Source organism: Colobus angolensis, unplaced genomic scaffold (assembly GCF_000951035.1).
Source record: "Colobus angolensis palliatus isolate OR3802 unplaced genomic scaffold, Cang.pa_1.0 Scaffold124, whole genome shotgun sequence".
NCBI classification, from domain to species: Eukaryota; Metazoa; Chordata; class Mammalia; order Primates; family Cercopithecidae; genus Colobus; species Colobus angolensis.
Genome location: NW_012113586.1, coordinates 7977084 through 7996336, shown reverse-complemented (window position 1 = coordinate 7996336; position 19253 = coordinate 7977084). Strand labels below are relative to the sequence as shown.

Below are 19253 nucleotides of genomic sequence, written 5' to 3'. Positions count from 1 at the left end.
ACTCATTTGAGATCTAATGACAAGAAAAGGCTGAAAGTTGCAAGACAGAAGTAGAAATTTCATGTGAATATTAACAAAATGAGTGCAGAAGAGGTCAAAATAATATTACACAAGCTACATCTTAAGTCAAAAACTGTCATATTTTGTAAAATCTACTTTAAGTCAAAACTTGAAAAAGACAAAGAAGGACATTAAACAATATATAGATTCATTCACTGGGAACCTATGACAAATTTGTTTAAACGTGTGCATATTTGCGTGTGTGTATGTCTCAAATTAGGGTTTCAAATATAAAAAGCATATACTAACAAAATTGAATAAACACAGATAGAGCAATATCATTATAGTAGGATATTTCAATACCCCACTTTCTGTAATTATAATAAAACAAGACAGAATATTAATAAGGGAACAGAGGACTAGAAGGCAGTAAAAAACAATTATTTCTAATTTAGGTATAGAGAACACTCCCCAATAACATCATGATACATAGCCCTCTCAATAGCTCATACAACATTCCTCTTCATAGATCACCTGTTAGGCCAAAAACAAAGTCTTAACACTTTTTTTTTTTTTTGAGATGGAGTCTTGCTCTATGGCCCAGGCTGGAGTGCAGTGGCAGGATCTTGGTTCACTGCAAGCTTCGCCTGCCAGGTTCACGCCATTCTCCTGCCTCAGCCTCCTGAGTAGCTGGTACCACAGGTGCCTGCCACTACACCTGGCTAATTTTTTGTATTTTTAGTAGAGACGGGGTTTCACTGTGTTAGCCAGGCTGGTCTTGAACTTCTTACCTCGTGATCCACCTGTCTTGGCTTCCCAAAGTGCTGGGATTACAGGTGTGAGCCACCACACCCAGCCCTAGAATTTTTCATTGAGATCATAGCAGTGAGGCTTATTGACCTTACCCTATATTCCTTTCCATGTCCTAATTAAGAAATACAACAGAAGTTCAGACTAATTGTATAGTCTTTATTCTTGAACAAAAAGAATGTGCTCTGCATACCTCCTCTCTTTAGACAAGTTCTGAGAAATAGAAGTTCTTGTTTCTTCTATGGGCAGATCTCTGGTTTTTTTTTTTTTTTAAATATCTCCCATCCTGTTTGTACTCATCCCCCACCCTGCCCCCTTTTTGTTTTCGTTTTGTTTTGTTTGAGATGGAGTCTTGCTCTTGTCGCCAGGCTGGAGTGCAGTGGCGCGATCTTGGCTCATTGCAACCTCCACCCCCTGGGTTCAAGCGATTCTCCTGTCTCAGTCACCCAAGTAGTGGGGAGTACAGGCGCCTGCCACCACGCCGGGCTAATTTTTTATATTTTTAGTAGAGACCAGGTTTCACTGTGTTAGCCAGGATGATCTTGATCTCCTGACCTCGTGATCTGCCCACCTTGGCCTCCCAAAGTGCTGGGATTACATGTGTGAGCCACTGTACCCGGCTTATTCCCCTTCTGAATGTTCTTTTCAGTCCCTGAACCTCTAGTTTTTTAATGAAAAAAAAAACAAAACTGATATTTGATTGTGACCTACTTGTATTTTAAATATTCTTATCTATTGGGATTTTAACCTTTATATGTCATCATCATTGAGCCCAGTCTTTTTGCCCACATCTTTGCTATTCTGATTTTACATGTATTAGTGGTTCTTATTATCACCCTTCTTTTCCAGTGGATTTTCATCTTGTCTCCAGTGGATTCCAGTCTTGCTCTGTTGCCCAGGCTGGAGTGCAGTGGCGCAATCTCACCTCACTGCAGCCTCTGCCTCCTGGGTTCAAGTGATTCTCCTGCCTCAGCCTCCCAAGTAGCTGGGATTACAGGCACCCGCCACCATGCCCGCCAATTTTTTTTTTTGTATTTTTAGTAGAGAAGGGGTTTCACCATGTTGGTCAGGCTGGTCTCGAACTCCTGACCTCAAGTGATCTGCCCTCCTCGACCTCCCAAAGTGCTGGGATTAAATATGTGAGCCACCATGCCTGTTCTCAGTGGATTCTTATATTGTCTTGTCTTCTTTAACCTCTTAGAAAGCCAAAAGGTAAAATTTCAGGGTTTAGAGAGGGTATGGAAAGTCTAGCTTCTCTTGCCCATCTGGATAGAGCCAGCTGTTTCTCCTATTAAAGAAGATACTTGCCAGGCACAGTGGCTCACGCCTGTAATCCCAGCACTTTGGGAAGCCAAGGCACGGGGATCATGAGGTCAAGAGATCGAGACCAGCCTGGCCAACACGGTGAAACCCCATCTGTATTAAAACTACAAAAATTAGCTGGCCATGGTGGCATGCGCCTGTAGACCCAGCTATGCAGGAGGCTGAGGCAGGAAAATTGCTTTAACCCAGGAGGCAGAGGTTGCAGTGAGCCGAGATTGGCCACTGTGCTCCAGCCTGGGTGACAGAGCATGATGCTGTCTCAAAAAAAAAAGAAGATATTTGTTTTTGTCCTTTAAACAAGGATATGTAGGGGGTTTATGTTGTCCAGGGAAGTCTTTTTGTTGCAAATAGGTTTCTGCCTAAATGAAGCTTGGCTGTTAGTTATGCCCTTCTAATGATATCCACAAAGAGTAAGCCCCTGCTGAGACACTATTTCTCTCCAGATCAAGGAATTTCTAACTTTTTGACAAAACATAGCATTGGGAGATACTACATATGTTATATAGCTCTGGAATTTGACCTAATTCAAATCCTAGCTTCTCCTCTTATTAGGTGTGTGAACATGAATAAGTTATTGTTTAATAACTGCTTCAAGGCAAGTTTCAGTTTCCTCAGTTATAAAAGAGGGTTAGTTGTAGTCCTCATCTCATAAGAGTTTCGGTAAAGATTAAATGAGGTGGCCTAGCACAGTGGCTCATGACTGTAATCCCAGCACTTTTGGGAGGCCGAGGTGGGCGGATCACGAGGTCAGGAGTTCAAGACCAGCCTGGCCAACATGGTGAAACCCAGTCTCTACTAAAATTACAAAAGTTAGCCAGGCTTGGTTGCGGGTGCCTGTAATCCCAGCTACTTGGGAGTCTCAGGCAGGAGAACCACTTAAACCTGGGAGACGGAGGTTGCAGTGAGCCGAGATCGTGCCATTACACTCCAGCCTGGGTGACAAGAACAAGACTCTCAAAAAGAAAAAAAAGATTGAATGAGTAATAAGATTGAATAAGTAATAGTGAAGTCTTTATGCAGCTGAAATACTACTTTTCTAACTGTCACATTTCTTATTCATGATAGCCATTTCAGTATGGTTAGTGCACTCCAGCCTGGCACTTCACTTTACCTTACATATTCAGAACTACTTTTATCTTTTTGAAAATATCTGATTTACCAATAAAATATTTGTTTTTCGTCCTGTCTTTAACCCTCAATGAGACTTTTCCTGTACCTGGTCAGTTCTGCTTACCAATATTGATGATAATGTATATGGAGAAATGTGCCAAATATTAGGTATTAGGATCCGTTGAAACTCCTTAGTTTTCACAGAGAAAAACTAATGTTTAATGACTTTAATTATTTTAATATTGTTAAGAGTGGGATCTTATTTACCTTTGTATTCACAATGCCTAGCACCGTGCTTAGAATGTGAAAAGCATGTAATAAATGTTTGTTGAACTTAATAATCAGTTTTCCCTGCTAAGGAAAAAGCATTCTTAAACTTAAGTGTTCTGTGAATTAATTAACCACCATTGTGAATTACCATTGCTTATATTAATTATTTGTTCAGAGTTGGTAAAAAGGCTCATCAACTTAAAGATAGCTTAAAGCATGGATTTGTGTCCTAAGTAGCAAGTTTCTCTATGAACTTCCCCTAAAAAGATTCATACATTGTCTCACACAGGTTCACTATTATGAAGATGGCAATGTTCAGTTGGTTAGTCATAAAGATGTACAGGATTCACTAACTGTTTCAGTGAGTATGGAATATTCAGTGTCTGTCTTACTCATGTCTCATCTTTCTTTAAAAAATTAGTTTTGATCCTGAGTGCTGCTTCTGCCAGTAGAAAATCAGTTTGCTTTTAATGTTTTGATTTTGGCCACTTCTGTTAGTGCCTCTTACCACCAACCAGCATATATTAGTTCACAGTTTTTGACTCAAAATATTGATTATGGCTTTAGACAAATGTCCTTAGTCGCTGTCTCTCAATTATAATAGTCACTCAAGGACAGCAGTACCTTCAATCAATAATACCAAGAGCAAGGAAAGTTTACCAAACTGCATCCTATAGGGCTGCATTTATATCATTAGAGAAACAACATTTTTAGGAGTATTCAATTAGAATGTTTTGTGGTTTGGTGTTGTCGTTTTACTTGAGATGGGAACTCACTCTGTTGCCCAGGCTGGAGTGCAAGGAAGGACATGATCATAGCTCACTGCAGCCTCAAGCTCCCAGGCTCAAGCAATCCTCCCACCTCAGCCTCCCAAGTAGCTGGGACCACAGGTGCATGCCACCATGCCCAGCTAATTTCTTTATTTTTGGTAGAGATGAGGTCTCTATGTTGCCCAGGCTGGTCTCAAACTCCTAGACTGAAGTGATCCTCCTGCCTCAGCCTCCCGAAGTACTGGGATTACAGGTGTAAGCCACCATGCCTGGCCACTATTGTGTTCTATACCTTGAAAGAAGAGACATGATTGTTCTTGTATTTCTTTGATAGTCTCATTACTTCTTTAAGTTCTTAGAAGTTATTGGCTACCCCCAAAGAGTTTTTGTTTATGTGTTAGATCAGTGTTTACCTCACTAAAAATTAAAGCTGAGAAGTGTTGGCCGGGAGTGGTGGCTCACACCTGTAATCCCAGCCCTTTGGGAGGCTGAGGCAGGTGAAAGCTTGAGCCCAGGAGTTCACGACTAGTCTGAGCAACACGGTGAAACCCTGTCTCTACAAAAAAATATAAAAATCAGCTGAGTGCCTGTAGTCCCGGCTACTTGGGAGGCTGTGGTGGCAGGATCACCTGAGCCCAGGAAGGTTGAGGCTGCAGTGAGCCAAGATCGTGCCACTGCACTCCAGGCTGGGTGACAGAGTGAAACCCTGTCTCAAAAAGAAAGAAAACTAAGAAGTGTTAAAAATATTACTTAATTAAAACTAATGATAACAAACCTATTACTTGTTAATAAGTAACATCTTTGTGAATATATTTTCCAAATCAAAAGAAAAAAAATAATGGGAAGAATGGCATTAGTCTTTGTCTTCACAAATTGTGTAATGTCTGGTTTATTAAAAGATGGCTGATTTTATTGTGATATTAGTTGTTTTTTGTTTGTTTGTTTTTTGAGATGAAGTTTCACTCTTGTTGCCCAAGCTGAAGCGCTATCTTGGCTCACTGCAGCCACCACCTCCCAGGTTCAAGTGATTCTCCTGCCTCAGGCTCCCGAGTAGCTGGGATTACAGGCATCCGCCACCACGCCCAGCTAATTTTTGTATTTTTAGTAGAGAGAGGGTTTCACCATGTTGACCAGGCTTGTCTTGAACTACTGACCTCACCTGCCTCGGCCTCATAAAGTGCTGGGATTACAGCCATGAGCCACTGCACCCGGCCTCTGCTTCATACCTTTCATTATCCCTCAAAGTGATAAAGTCATCACACATCATGTAGTTTCTAGGACATTACATCATACACACATTACAGAGTGAAAGTGAAACAGGCAAATAACTTTGTGTTAGTATTATTATGAAAGTAGAAAATAGTTTTGACCTCATAGTCTGTCTCAGGACTGCTGCTCTAGACATTAAATCCTACCCTCTTCCCTTTAATTCTGTTGTACTTAATGGTAACAGGAAGAGGGAGATTCATTTCATTTTATACTTGAACCACGTAGTACAAAATGTGATTGGCTAGTTTAACATCATAATTGGCAAATAAAGGCATATGTGAGCTTATGTATATGACTGATGTGTCCAAGGGCATTGTTCATACCATTTTAAACCAGAAATATTTTCAAGGCGTCAAGGTTTCAAGACTTGATGATGTCTTTTGGGCATACTGTGGTAGAGTGGAAAGAGCATGGGTTTTTTTGGTGAAGACCTAATTTCAGATCCCATCTTTATCATTCAAAAGCTGTATAATTCTGGTCAAGTTGCTTAAGAGGATTCTGTTTTCTCATCTGCAAAATGGGGGTTATGATTATAACATAGTCTCTTCTGTAGAGTAGTGAGAATCAAAGGAGGGTAGTAGGCATGGGAACACTTGGTAAACTAGAAATTGTTATACAGATGTTAAGATGGACTTACTTTTCAGGATCTTACTGCTTACACATTAAAAAAAAATCTGATTTTCCCCCTCTTCCTTCCTCCATTAGAATGAAGCCCAAACTGCCAAGGAGTTTATTAAAATCATAGAAAATGCAGAAAATGAGTATCAGGTAAGAAGACCTGGAGCTAATTTTCCTAGTTCTACTATCTTATTATTTTGCTGTAAACATATTTTGTTAGGCCTGTGTCCTTCAATATAAATATATATGCTCTTCAGTTTTACTAAATGTGGAGACTTTGCAAACCTTCCAAGTTGGCATTCTGCTTACCATCAGAGTTTGAGGATTGCTTGGGACTGTAGCTCTCACTTTAGAAATAATATAGGTGAACTTGACCAAATTCAGAGATTGGAGAGGAGCTCACTGAAAATAATATATCCTGTCTGTCCTTCATAGGAGACTCAAGCATATCCTTTGACTATAGCATTACTTTTCTGTTCACAACCAGCTACATTTCTGTTCAAGCAACTCATCTTCAATTATCTATTGCAGACAGCAATTAGTGAAAACTATCAAACAATGTCAGATACCACATTCAAGGCCTTGCGCCGGCAGCTTCCAGTTACCCGCACCAAAATCGACTGGAACAAGATACTCAGCTACAAGATTGGCAAAGAAATGCAGAATGCTTAAAGGCTGAATGTAGGATTCTTCAGTATGTGGAAAGACAAGGATTCAACGTGTGGTCATATGATAAAGTGATTTATAAACAAGAGTGATATTTTGCTAGGGCTTTCAAAGTTAACCGGTTTTCTAGCCTCATGAAATACTGTTGAACCTGTAGCGTTATCTTGATTCTTTTGTGTTTTCTGCCTTGTAATTTTCTGTTATTGCTATATCAACGTGTAAATCTTTTTTTTTTTCTCTCTTTTTTTTTTTTTTGGTTAATTCTGCCACATTTCATGTTGGTGAGAGAGCAATCTATCCTAATAACATTTTACTAAAGTTTCCTAGCCATGAAGCCTGCTACTGATTTAGACAAGGTATTATGGTCATTACTTTCTACCCCTATCCTTCCAAGCACTTCTGGTACTTCAGTGGTTTTTACTGATCCACCAACACCTAAAGAGGCTATGCTACAATCTCTAGCTAAATGGAAGACACATTCATCCTTCTCCCTCTGACTGCTTTGATCATCATTTACTGCATCTCATAACTGTAATTTTCCAAAGTTTGGATTGGGACTTTTCAGGTCCTTTTTGGAGGGCAAAGGAAGTGCCAGCTTCTCTGGGGAACTTGTTTTTAAATCCAAAGACTTGAACCACATTCCCTGCACATGAACATGTTGCTTTTATCCCTTCTCTCATTGTCTCCCTCCCATCTTAGTACCATTGTAGTTATAGACATCTGCATTTTTAGAAGCATTTTACCCATTTATTTTTTTAAACATTCAAGAACTGCTGACGTACTGTGGATGTAGAGTATAAAACTTGAAAAATGCAGATGTTGAAGGAATAATAGGTATCTTGTGCTTTAATACTTTATGGCAGGATTGTACTATAAGCAAATGAATTAAACAGCTATGTAAATCATAAACAAAAACTAAAAATGAACCAAAGTGAAAAGGATAACTTCCAGGCAGTATCTTTCTATTGTAACCTGTTATTTAAGGAAATACTAGTGATTTCTTCTAAATAGGATGTAAAACTTATTTCAAATTACTCTTCCTCAGTCCTGCCTGCCAAGAACTCAAGTGTAACTGTGATAAAATAACCTTTCCCAGGTATATTGGCAGGTATGTGTGTAATCTCAGAATACACAGGTGACATAGATATGATATGACAACTGGTAATGGTGGATTCATTTACATTGTTTACACTTCTATGACCAGGCCTTAAGGGAAGGTCAGTTTTTTAAAAAACCAAGTAGTGTCTTCCTACCTATCTCCAGATACATGTCAAAAAAGAAAGGTGTTTGTGCTTCCGTTTTGTTTCTGCTCAGTAATACAGTCAAGCAACAGTTTGTTTCCAGGTGACCCATTGAGCTGTGTATGCATTTTTGTTTATTTCAAATAAAATATATTTGTATTATTTGTCATTCATACTATCCATCCATACCACACTATCTTCTGTATCAGGTAGTCTAATAGAAATATACCTGTTTTGTTCTAAAATTGTCTGAGTCTCTCCTTTTTGATTCATCGCTTCAGCCTTGGTTCTCAAGGTAAGATATTCAGCTGTATTTGATCTTATGTTGAGAATGTTTAGGGTTTCTGAAATTGGTTTCTACCTTCAACTATTATAGACTTAGTGAATATCCACAGATTTGCAAAGAACAGGTTTTTAAGGCATAAGCAATGTGTATGGATCATACTGCTCTTCACTCAAAGACTACCCATGTTTCAAAGGGAAAAATGTAGTTGTCTTCTGTACCTGTCATTCAGAAAGCAAGGCCCCAAGTATGGTTGTAGTCACTAGGCAGAAGGAGAAATGAAAGAATCCCTGCCTTAAACTTGGTAATATTTCACATTGCGTTATCTTGAAATGCTGCTTTCCTCTCCTTAGTTGGCCTAGCTACAGACTTGTGGGAGAGGCTTTTATCCTGATTCCCAAAAGAGAGCCAGAGGGAGTTTTTGTGCTTCAAGTACTCCATCCAAGGCCAGGTCAAATTCCCACCTTTTTGAGGAATATTTAGCTGCATTCCGTTCTATTTGTAATGCAAATAGATTGAAACATTCTTGCTTTTATTTATTAACTCTCTCATCCTGCCCCTGCTATCCCATTGATTCTTTAGCTTAGATTTTTTAAAAAAATTTAACCCCTTAACTATCTAAAGGCCTTGGTTGGGAGGAAGTCAACCCTTCTTACCAAGTCTGGCAGACACTCCCTCTCCTCCTCCCGCCCCCTTCTCAACCTCCCTTAGTAGAATATTTGCTTGAATTGTATCTATTTTATCACCACAAGCTGCTGAAATCAGCCTGTTGTACCCCAGGGTGAAGATTTCCCAGCCATCTGGAAAAGAGTTTTTTGTGAGGCTTCCCTCCTATATTCGGGTTTGAAATGACACTGCTGAAGACTGTTTCATCTGAGTCTCAGTGGTTATTCCTCTATTGCTTGCCTAGTTCCAATGCCTGTTGTCTTTTATAATCTAAGACTTTGGCGCTGGACCCATCTAGGTTCATAGGATACTTGGCAAACTTGGCATATTCTCTTCAGACTCAAAGAATGATAAATATTTGAATGCCAACTTGTGAATTTACAAGTTTCTATAAAACTACCAAGTAAACCAAATGCTTGTGACCATTGTCTCGTTTTTCAGCTACCTACTATGTGAAAAATCAGAGGAAGATTGGTAAATACAGAACAAAGCTGGATTGTCCTGTAGTTTAAGTTGAGCTAACTTAAATTTCTGCTTTGAACAGATAGGGTATGTATAAATGCACGGAGTATATACAAGCTCTGAGCACAGAAACAAATCTCACATCTGACGACCAGAGGTCAGTCTCCTCACCATCTTGGTTTTGGTGGGTTTTAGCTTCTTTACTGCAACCTGTTTTATCAGCAAGGTCTTTATGGTATGTATCTTGTGCTGACCTCCTGTCTTATCCTGTGACTTAGAATGCCTAACCTCCTGGGAATGCAATCCAGTAGGTCTCAGTCTCATTTTACCCAGCCCCTGTTCAAGATGGAGTTGCTCTGGTTCAAACAGCTCTGACAATAACAATTAGAACCCTATGTGAAGTAGATTTTTCCTGATGAAACTTGTTTAGAGAAGTTCCATTGTAAACAAAGCCACATAGCATCACACTTTGACCCAAGTTTTTAGTATACTGTAGCCTTTTGTGTACGTTTTGAGAACATCCAAGAGATAAACCTGACCAGAGAAGAGGGGAGATTGTATCCAAGAATAATATGGATTTAGATTTGCTGGTCAGAATGGAACCAGGCATTCAGTTTGAGTATGGTTGATGGTAGGTTTTTGAGATGGTAAGTAACAAGGCAGTTCTGAGGAGTTCACCCTCTCTACTCTTCTGGAACCTCATCAGGACATTGAGGGAGAAAAAAAGGTAAAATCTTTGGCTGCTTATCTAGTTTTTTCCTCTACTTTGCACGATAAGTTTCTAAGATGTTTTCCTCTGCTCTATTTTCCCTATCCCCGTAGCTTTGGTTCCCACTGACATTGCATTTCCTGTTGCTAAAGCCTGTTATTCCTGGCTTCATTTGGTTGTTGGCCTGAGAGAAGGTACAAGGGTAGCCCAGCTGGAGTATGACCTGGGTTCTGGACTTTCTTCAGTTCCTTAGATTGAGTGTGTGGCTTCCTGCTGGTAACTACTATGGAGAACAACACTAGCTTTGATTTATTTGAAAGTGATGTATTTAAAACTTTGTAGTATAACTTAAGCTTGTCCCATTCTAGTGTGTGTGTTATTTCATTCTCCAGGAAAAAATAGATGCAAAGGTTTGTTACTGTAGCCCCACCTCCTTTAAATTTGTTTATACAGTCTTCTGAAGCACACTGCCCTTTTAGTTCTCTTCTTGGTACTGATGCTGTCACTATTAACCACTTATTATTGCCTAACAGTCCCTTATGCCCAAGATGCTAGTATTTTGATAAATATAAGAGGCTACCTTATATACTAGTAAAAATTGAAGAACAACACAGACTGGAATGCAATGAAGCGCCCAAATTGATGTGGCTCAGGGCTAAGGGTCACCAGCCTACCCACGTAATGAAGCCGGTGTGGCAGAGAAAAGCAATGACTGTTTATCCTGGCAGAGCCCCTTGTTCCTCCCTCCCACACGTCCACACCTTTATCTCAGAGACTCTGAGTTCTTTTCCCCAAACTTCTTTGACCCTTATGCCAACTACGTGCGTCTGAAAGCCCAAGAAGGGAAAATGGGGGAGGGGGCGTGTCGCCTGCTTCTACGGGTTTATGCCCCTGGAAGGCTGGGGGAGGCGCTGGATAAGCTTTCCCAGTCCGGCTGCTGCCGACCTAGGTCCCAGTCTTGCCCTTTGCTCTCCTGCTTTTCACTGAGTTCCGAGGCTCTGGAGGGTGGGCGTGAGGGTAGCCCCAGCTGAGGCTCGGAGGTCCTCCTGGGCTGTTCAGAAGGCCCCAAGCAGTAGCCACGTTCTGATACTGGCTAGAAGCCAGGGGAGGGAGCTTGGGGTAAGGGGAGGGCCCTGAGGGAGGGGTCAGACGCTTTAGGAAAGAGTTAATGCGAAGAGGGGGAGGGGATAGGACGAAGAAACCGAAGGGAAAGCTCAGGTAAGAAAAGAACGGAGGAGAGAAGCCTTGTGGGGAGAAGGGAACCCGCAGGATCAGGGGTCAGAGTTAGTGGGCTTCCCCCCTGCTGCACCCTCATCTCAGGGCCGCCAACTTCCAGCTGCAGCGGCGACTTTCAGTTTCATTTCCACGGACCCTCCTGCCTGGGCCGCAGCCGCCGCCGCGATGCCCAGTAAGTTCAGCTGCCGGCAGCTCCGGGAGGCGGGCCAGTGTTTCGAGAGTTTCCTGGTCGTTCGGGGACTGGACATGGAGACAGATCGCGAGCGGCTGCGGACCATTTATAACCGCGACTTCAAGATCAGGTACGGGCCGGCCCCGAATCGCGGGCCCAGCTTGCTGCCACGACCCCCGCGCGGGGGCCACCTTTCCCGCCCCGGGGCGCAGAGGGACGCAGCTCCCCCAGCGGCTCAGGCCAGTCCTGGGGCGGCGCAGACCTCCCCTCCCGCGCCTCGCCCACGCCCCACCAGCGCCGCCCGGAGCCCGCCCGTTCTGCCCGAGCTGGGCCCCTGCGCCAAGTCCCCGCGGAGAGCCTCCCGCGCTGCCCGCGCCCCAGGCGGCCGGAACCCGGGGCTGGGAGCTAGGTACCGCATCCACGCGCCGCTCGCGGGGGCTGAGGGACAGCTCTCGCGGTGGGGGAGGGGAGCCTCCAGAGGGGGCCCAGGCATCGCGGGAGCGCGGGGAAGAGGCTGCCTGTTGGGGGCTGCGAGCCCGGGCGCGGGCTTTACGGGGACCTCTACCACCTTGTTGAGGCGCTGCTGCCTCGGGGGTCCGCTATCTGGGAGAGCTGAAGAGGCCCAGGGTAGAAGGGAGAAGCTCAGGAAGCTCTGGAAAGAAGAAAAGGGCACAAACTACGTACGTACCAAACCTCCATTAGCACCTGTGGCTTCTCCATGGAGACCCAGGGGCAGGGCCAGCCTTCTGGAGGCTCCCTTTCACCCTGTGGCTGAAGGCTGTTTGGTCTCCTTTTCCTGTTACCACCCAAGTGAAAATCAAAGAGTCTTCTGTCAGACCACAGAATTGTGCTTCAAAAACACGTTTATCAACAGGCTGCTGCCTTGCATGGAAAACCAAGAAACAGTTTAACAAGGGTAAACGTAAAGGCTTGTACAAATAAACATAAGGGAGTGGGAATCTGGGCTTAATAACAGACCTCCCGAAAAAGACCTTGGGTTTTAACAGACCAGTGGGCCAGTATGGGTGAGATATTTCTGCTAAAACAGCTGAAGTCTAATATTGAGCTAATAAAAGTGTGATTTGTGGTCGGGGGGAGAGGGTAGAGACTCTCCATATTGGTCAAATCGTGTCTGGAATATCGTTTTCACTAATGGATATCACATTTTGAGAAGGATATTAACAGGCTTGAACAACATCTGAGAAGGGGCAAAGATGATGAGGCCCTATAGTTATGTCACCATGCTGGACACTATGGGGACTCTTTAAGATGAAAAACACAGTCCCAGAGGAGTATCAGAGGCTATGATATGCATGCAATATACATGTACACAATATACGATAGTACATGGTAAATGGAGAATTATACTAGGGATGGTAAGAAAAATGCTGGAGGAAAGAGCAAGCATTTGCATCACATGGTATCAGCCCTTCAGGTATGTGAATTCACCTACGTCCACAGAGTACAACATGGCTGTGAAACAAGTCACCTACTTCTTTTGGCTTTGTTAAGGAAAAAGTAATTGGTTAAAGCAGTAAGGAAGACTTGACTCAAGGCTATGGTAATAGGGCTATTGCAATAGGGAAGAGAGTTGGAGCTCAATTTTGAATACAGCAAAGACAGCTGGGGATTTATGACCAATGAACAGAGTAAAGGGATCAATATATAGAAAATTACTAAGAGGAGCCATAAAGACTGGGAGGATTTTTGCTCACCCGACCTAACAAGACTTGTGAAAGGCAGACCAAGGACTTGTACATCCAAGACAGGAATGAGGAACTTTATCAGATATCAAGCATGGTCGTGCATCAAGGATGAGGAGTCTCACTAAAATGACTTACGATTCTTGCTAAAACTGAACTAGATGGGCCTAAGACTAAAGGGTTTGGGGAGGCAAGGTCAAGGGGTAGTCAAAAAGAGGGCTCGGGGAGCCTAACATAAGTTTGATCAAGGAGAGTCTTTGTCAGCTCTAAACCAAAGGTACATAGTTTGTTTTAGTACCGGGGAAAAACTGATTGTGTTGGATTGCATACAGAAAGCCAGATATACTGTATATTATGGGTGAATGTAGGCATTTTCAAAAGTAACTTTTACTGTATGCACTTGTGTTTATGCAGATAAGATACCACTCCTCTGTAATCATTAGGGGATGTGATGGAGAAGGTGGCATTGACCTTGGCCTTGAAAGAGATAAAATTTTAGTACATGGAGGAGGAGGAAAGGCCTTCTATGTGGGTTCATATTCTATCCTGAGACCCAGTGAAAGAAACAGAAATATTTGCCTCAAAAATAGAAAAATCAGACAGAACAAGGTAATTATCCTTGACTATTTTGGAGTGTTAAGATGGAGAGGATTGCACTCCTGTGTCCCTCCAGAAGGCAGAAGTGGGTTTCATCAACTATCCCCGCTCTGTACCCTCACCATGTTGGGGAAATCTATGTTCAGATTAAATAACTTGCCTACACATCCTTTAAAAAGCCAGGCTGGAATGCTGTGAAGTCAACCTTCATTTCCTAGTAGGAATTACTTGCTTTTTCTCTGGGCTCTCATGGCTCATTCTTTACACCTTGGGTATAGCCTGGTATTATGGCCACGTTACACTCTGCTTTATGGCACATGGCCATCTCCTCCTGGTACCAAATCAGTGTAATATGCTAGCCACGCAAATGCTAGCTCCTCTACCTTTAGTCAGGTTTACATATGTCTTCAGTCCCCAGCATAGAGCTTTGCATGTAGTAGATGCTCAATAAATGCTTGCAGAATCTAATTGAACTAGCAACTAGAGTTAACTAACAAGAGAATGGGCCATATAGCAGGGGGTATAGCAAGTCACACTCTTTAGGAATTCTTGGAGATTCCTGTACTGGAAGGGGATAGGTCTCTCCAGCTAGGTTATTTTATGATGTTATAAAGTGCTCTGCTCTGAACTCTTGCCTTTTCCCACCTACCTTTATTCATTTAGCAAGTATATTTAATGAGGCTCTACTATGTGCCTGTGCCTTGGTCCTTAACTCCAAAGAATATAATCTAGTAGAGAGCAGCAGATATATGTAGACAAACAAATGCAATACAGTAGTATAGGTGCTAATAATGGTGTTCAGATAGCCCTGCCATTTAGTGGTTGCACTTAACTTCGAACAACTCTCTAAATCTTCCATTTCTCCAGCTGTAAGAGTATGGAAAATAATACCTTTTTCTCGGGGTTGTGAGAGACCACAATGAGCTGTCCTAGGCAAAGCATTTGCATGGCTAGCATATTACACTGGCTTTGTATGTGGTACCCCTCATTAGTGCAATGATGATTAGGAGTCCATTGTATGGGGTAAGGACTGATGTCACGAATGGTTTCTGAGAGAAGATGATTCTTGCTTTGGACAGGAGACTCATTCTTCTACAAGTACTGGCTGAGTGCTTCCTATGAATGGCAAAGCAAAAGTGAGTTGCTAGAAATACACAAAAGGAACCCAACTGACTAAGGAAGGAGGCAGCAGTTAGATAATTATTTAATTATGGTTGTGATGAGTGCTTGTACAGAAAAGTCCAGTATGCATTGAGAGTATATAATTTGGAGATCTGACCTAGTCTAGCAACCTAGACTAGATCAAGAAACCTAGGCAGAGGTTTCTTGGGGAAAGAGATACTTGAGCAGAATCTTGAAGGATTAATGAGACTTAGAAGATGTAAAGGACAAGGGGAGAGTGTACAGGCAGAAGGAACAGCACCTTCAAAGGCTTAGGATGACCTCAGAAGAACGGGAGGCCAGCAGGGCCCTGGGTAGGCATTGTGAGGTGTTTTGTTTTGTCTTTAATCTTAACGGAAATAGGAAAACACAGAAAATTTCAAAGTAAGAGACTGACATAATCAGATTTAGAAAGATCATTGTGGCTTCCGGCATGGAGTTTGGCTTGGTGGTTGGACCTCTACCCACAGTAAAAAACACATTTTACTTTGGGACCTGGTATACACAGCCTTCACAAAACAATGCCTGCCCTTGAAAGAATACATAGTTTCACTCCCTGCTCTCTGATATTTTTTGTTCTATTTTATAAAAATCCTGGCTTTGAACCGCTAATGAGAATTGGAATCCACAGTCTGTAGATTATGAAACTAGATGTCTCTTTAAGATCACTTCCAAATCTGATCATATGTTTTGAAATACAGTTCCTCTAGATTTTGGCCTTTCCTGAACTGGGTCTAAAAAGATTAGCCATTGTTCACCCAACAAACAGAAGGGACGGCCTAAGGCAGGGCAGTGCAGGCTAAGGATGTCCACAGCGCAGAAGTCTGCAGAGGGGCACAGTGATACAAGCAGTTGGGAATGGCTGAAATAAGGATGGATTAACAAGACACCAAGTGTGGGTGAGGATGTGTACCTCATGTTCTTTTTCTCTAAAATGGGATGATGATAATTACTACCTCAAAGGGTTGCTTTGAGGATTGAGTGAGATAATGCGTTCAGGAAATGTTTTCTGTTGATGTTACTATATTTGCATTATCGTTGTTACTATGAAGGATCTTGAAGGTGCCATATAAAAGACTTAATTTTGTGGACTATGGAGTTATAAATTGGGGGAACAAGATCAGATTTGTGTTTGATGACAATTCTGCAGATATAGGCGGTGGCCTAGGGTAGCGGTATGAAGCCAGAGGTGAGAGAATGGTTAACTGGGTCCTAGGAAATTGAGCAAAGGGTATGATCAGGCAGCTCACAGAAGAAATACAAATGACTAATAGAAGAAGGACAGATCCTTGACTATATTGGTGATCAGAGAAATGCACAGTTAAAAAAGATAACATTTTTCGTAATCAGTTGTCAAAAATTTAAAACATTGAACGTTTCTGATGTTAGAGCCTTGGGAAAAGGGCATTTTCAAACTCTTGTTAGTGAGAACATAAATTTATACAACCTGTTTAAAGGACAATTTGGCAGAACTTATCAAAGTTGTAAAGGTTCATTCTCTTTGACCCAGGAGTTCTACTTTAAGGAATTTATCCCATTAGACTTGCCTACAAGTACAAGGGTTTGTGTGCAAGGATAATTATTGTAACATTTGGAGTAGCCAGAAATTTCAGGGAGCTTGTCTATCACTAGAGAAAAAAACACACCATGATGCATTCATACGTGCTATCTTTTGTAGCCATTCAAAAGGGCATGGTGGCTCTGTAAAGCATTGTTACGGGAGAACATCCATGATGATGAAAACGCCTGCTGCAGAATAGTATGTGTAGCATATATGATCTCATTATTGTGTTTTATATGCATAGAAAAAAGTCAGGAAAAACATACATCAAATAGTGGGTTTAATTAATTGTTCCTAATTAAGCAAGTAGTTGGGAGCAAGGGAATTAAGGGCTTTAATGTTTTATGTTAGATACTTGTTTAAATGTTTTAAAAATACTTTTGGTGACCACCTTTTCATTTATCTTTTTTTTTTTTTTTTTAATCTCTCTCTGTCACTTAGGCTGGAGTGCAACCTCCGCCTCCTGGGTTCAAGCAATTCTCCTGCCTCAGCCTCCCAAGTAGCTGGGATTACAGGCATGAACCACCATGTCTGGCTAATTTTTGTATTTTTGGTAGAGATGGGGTTTCACCATATTGGTCAGGCTTGTCTTAAATTCCTAACCTCAAGTGATCCACCCACCTTGGCCTCCCAAAGTGCTGGGATTACAAACGTGAGCTACTGCGCCTGGCTCACTTATCTCTTTATGCAGGCATGCTTATATCACACCTACATAAGTTTACACACATGGGATCATTATCACATATCATTTTTATTGTGGACCCCTCCCCTTATGGGCATCCCACCTCCATTTCCACATTCTGCCCTATACTCAGGTAACTCTTGATATCAATCAGGGTATTTTTTTAGTCATTGTTTTATTTAAAAAGAATCATGTTTGACTGGGCTCACTGGGTCAAACCTGTAATCCCAGCACTTTGGGAGGCCAAGGTGGGTGGATCACCTGAGGTCAGGAGTTTGAAACCAGCCTGGCCAACATGGAGGAACCCCGTCTCTACTAAAAATACAAAAAATAGCTGGGCGTGGTTGCGGGTGCCTGTAATCCCAGCTACTAGGAAGGCTGAGGCAGGAGAATTGCTTGAACCCGGGAGGCAGAGGTTGCAGTGAGCCAAGATGACGCCATTGCACTCCAGCCTGGGTGACAGACCAAGATTCTTTCAAAAGAATCATGTTATTCACATCATCCACGTCCTACTCTCTCAACTATATGATGGGAATCACTCCTAGGCATCTGGCATGGACCTCTAATGCATTGTTGGGACTTTTTTCCCAATATTATGCTATAATAAATTTTAAACATAAAGAAAAGTTGAAATGATTGTACAGTGAACATCCACATACCCTTACCTAGATTTCTTTTAACATTTTACACATACCTGCCCATAGATCCATCCCTCCGTTTATTTAGCAAGTCATCTTGATTTTCCTGATGCATTTCAGAATGTTACAGACATCAGTGCACTTCATTCCAACAAATTACTATTATTAATTATTCAGCGTGATTATTATCAACTAGAGTTCAAAATTTATGTTATGTTTACCTAGAAATGAAAAAAAAATTGTTTATGGATTTGTTTGTTTGTTTGTTTAGACAGAGTTTTGCTCTTATTGCCCAGGCTGGAGCACAATGGCGCAATCTTGGCTCACTGCAACCTCTTCCTCCTGGGTTCAAGCAGTTCTCCTGCTTCAGCCTCCCAAGTAGCTGGGACTACAGGCATGCACCACCATGCCCGGCTAATTTTTTTGTGTTTAGTAGAGACGGGGTTTCACCATGTTGGTCAGGCTCGTCTCGAACTGCTGACCTTAGGTGATCCACCCACCTTGGCCTCCCAAAGTGCTGGGATTAGGGGCGTGAGCCACCGCGCCCGGCCATGGGTTTTTTGTTGTTGTTGCTGTTGTTGTTGTTGTTGTTTGGGTTTTGATTTTTTGTTTTTTTAAGTCAAGGTCTTGTTCCGTTGTCAAGACTGGAATACAGTGGCATGATCACAGCTCACTGCAGCCTCAACCTCCCAGACTCAGGCTATCTTCCCACCTCAGCCTCCTGAGTAGCTGGGACCATATGCATGTGCCACTATGCCCAGTTAATTTTTCATTTTTTGTGGAGATGGGGTCTCTCTATATTGTGCAGGGTGGTCTCGAACTTTTGGGATTACAGGTATGAGCCACTGTGCCCGGCCTTTAAGCAAAATTTGCAAATAGCAAAATGTTCAAATTGTAAGTGTACTGTTCTGTGAGGTTTAACAAATGCATATATCTGTGTGCAAGCCCCTGTTGAGGTACAGAACATCACATTACTCCAGAAAGGTCCCTCCAGCTGTTTCCTAGTCAGTCCTCACTCTTACCCAGAAGCAACCACTGCTCTGATTTTTTTCGTGATAGTACCTGTTCTAGAACTTCATTTAATGGAATCATATAGTATGTATTGTTGTGTAAGGCAGTTTTCACTTAGCTTAATGTTTTTGAGATTCATCCACAATGTATCAGTAGTTTCTTTTTTAGCACTGAGTGGTATTCCATTGTATGAATCCAAATTGCAGTTTGTATATTTATTCCCCTGTTTATGGACAGTGTTTTTAGTTTAGGGATCTTCTGAATGAAGCTGCTAGGAACTTTTTTTTTTTTTTTT

At 42.0% G+C, this 19253-nt stretch overlaps 2 protein-coding genes across 5 annotated transcripts in view; both read left to right on the top strand.

The window, feature by feature from the left end:
- CAPZA1 (capping protein (actin filament) muscle Z-line, alpha 1) overlaps positions 1-8322 on the top strand; it is a 60537-nt gene extending 52215 nt beyond the window's left edge. The window contains exons 8-10 of the mRNA XM_011933166.1: positions 3803-3874; positions 6258-6320; positions 6702-8322. Of these exons, the coding sequence (XP_011788556.1) occupies positions 3803-3874; positions 6258-6320; positions 6702-6842 (276 nt within the window). The 3' untranslated portion in view covers positions 6843-8322. The remainder of the gene's footprint in view (positions 1-3802; positions 3875-6257; positions 6321-6701) is intronic.
- A 2668-nt stretch (positions 8323-10990) lies between these two features.
- MOV10 (Mov10 RISC complex RNA helicase) overlaps positions 10991-19253 on the top strand; it is a 25993-nt gene continuing 17730 nt past the window's right edge. For 2 of the 4 annotated variants that reach the window (XM_011933162.1, XM_011933164.1), the window contains exons 1-2: positions 10991-11415; positions 11518-11735. In XM_011933162.1, the coding sequence (XP_011788552.1) occupies positions 11599-11735 (137 nt within the window). In that variant the 5' untranslated portion in view covers positions 10991-11415; positions 11518-11598. The remainder of the gene's footprint in view (positions 11416-11517; positions 11736-19253) is intronic. The other 2 variants (XR_001000732.1, XM_011933163.1) reach the window with 2 other exon arrangements.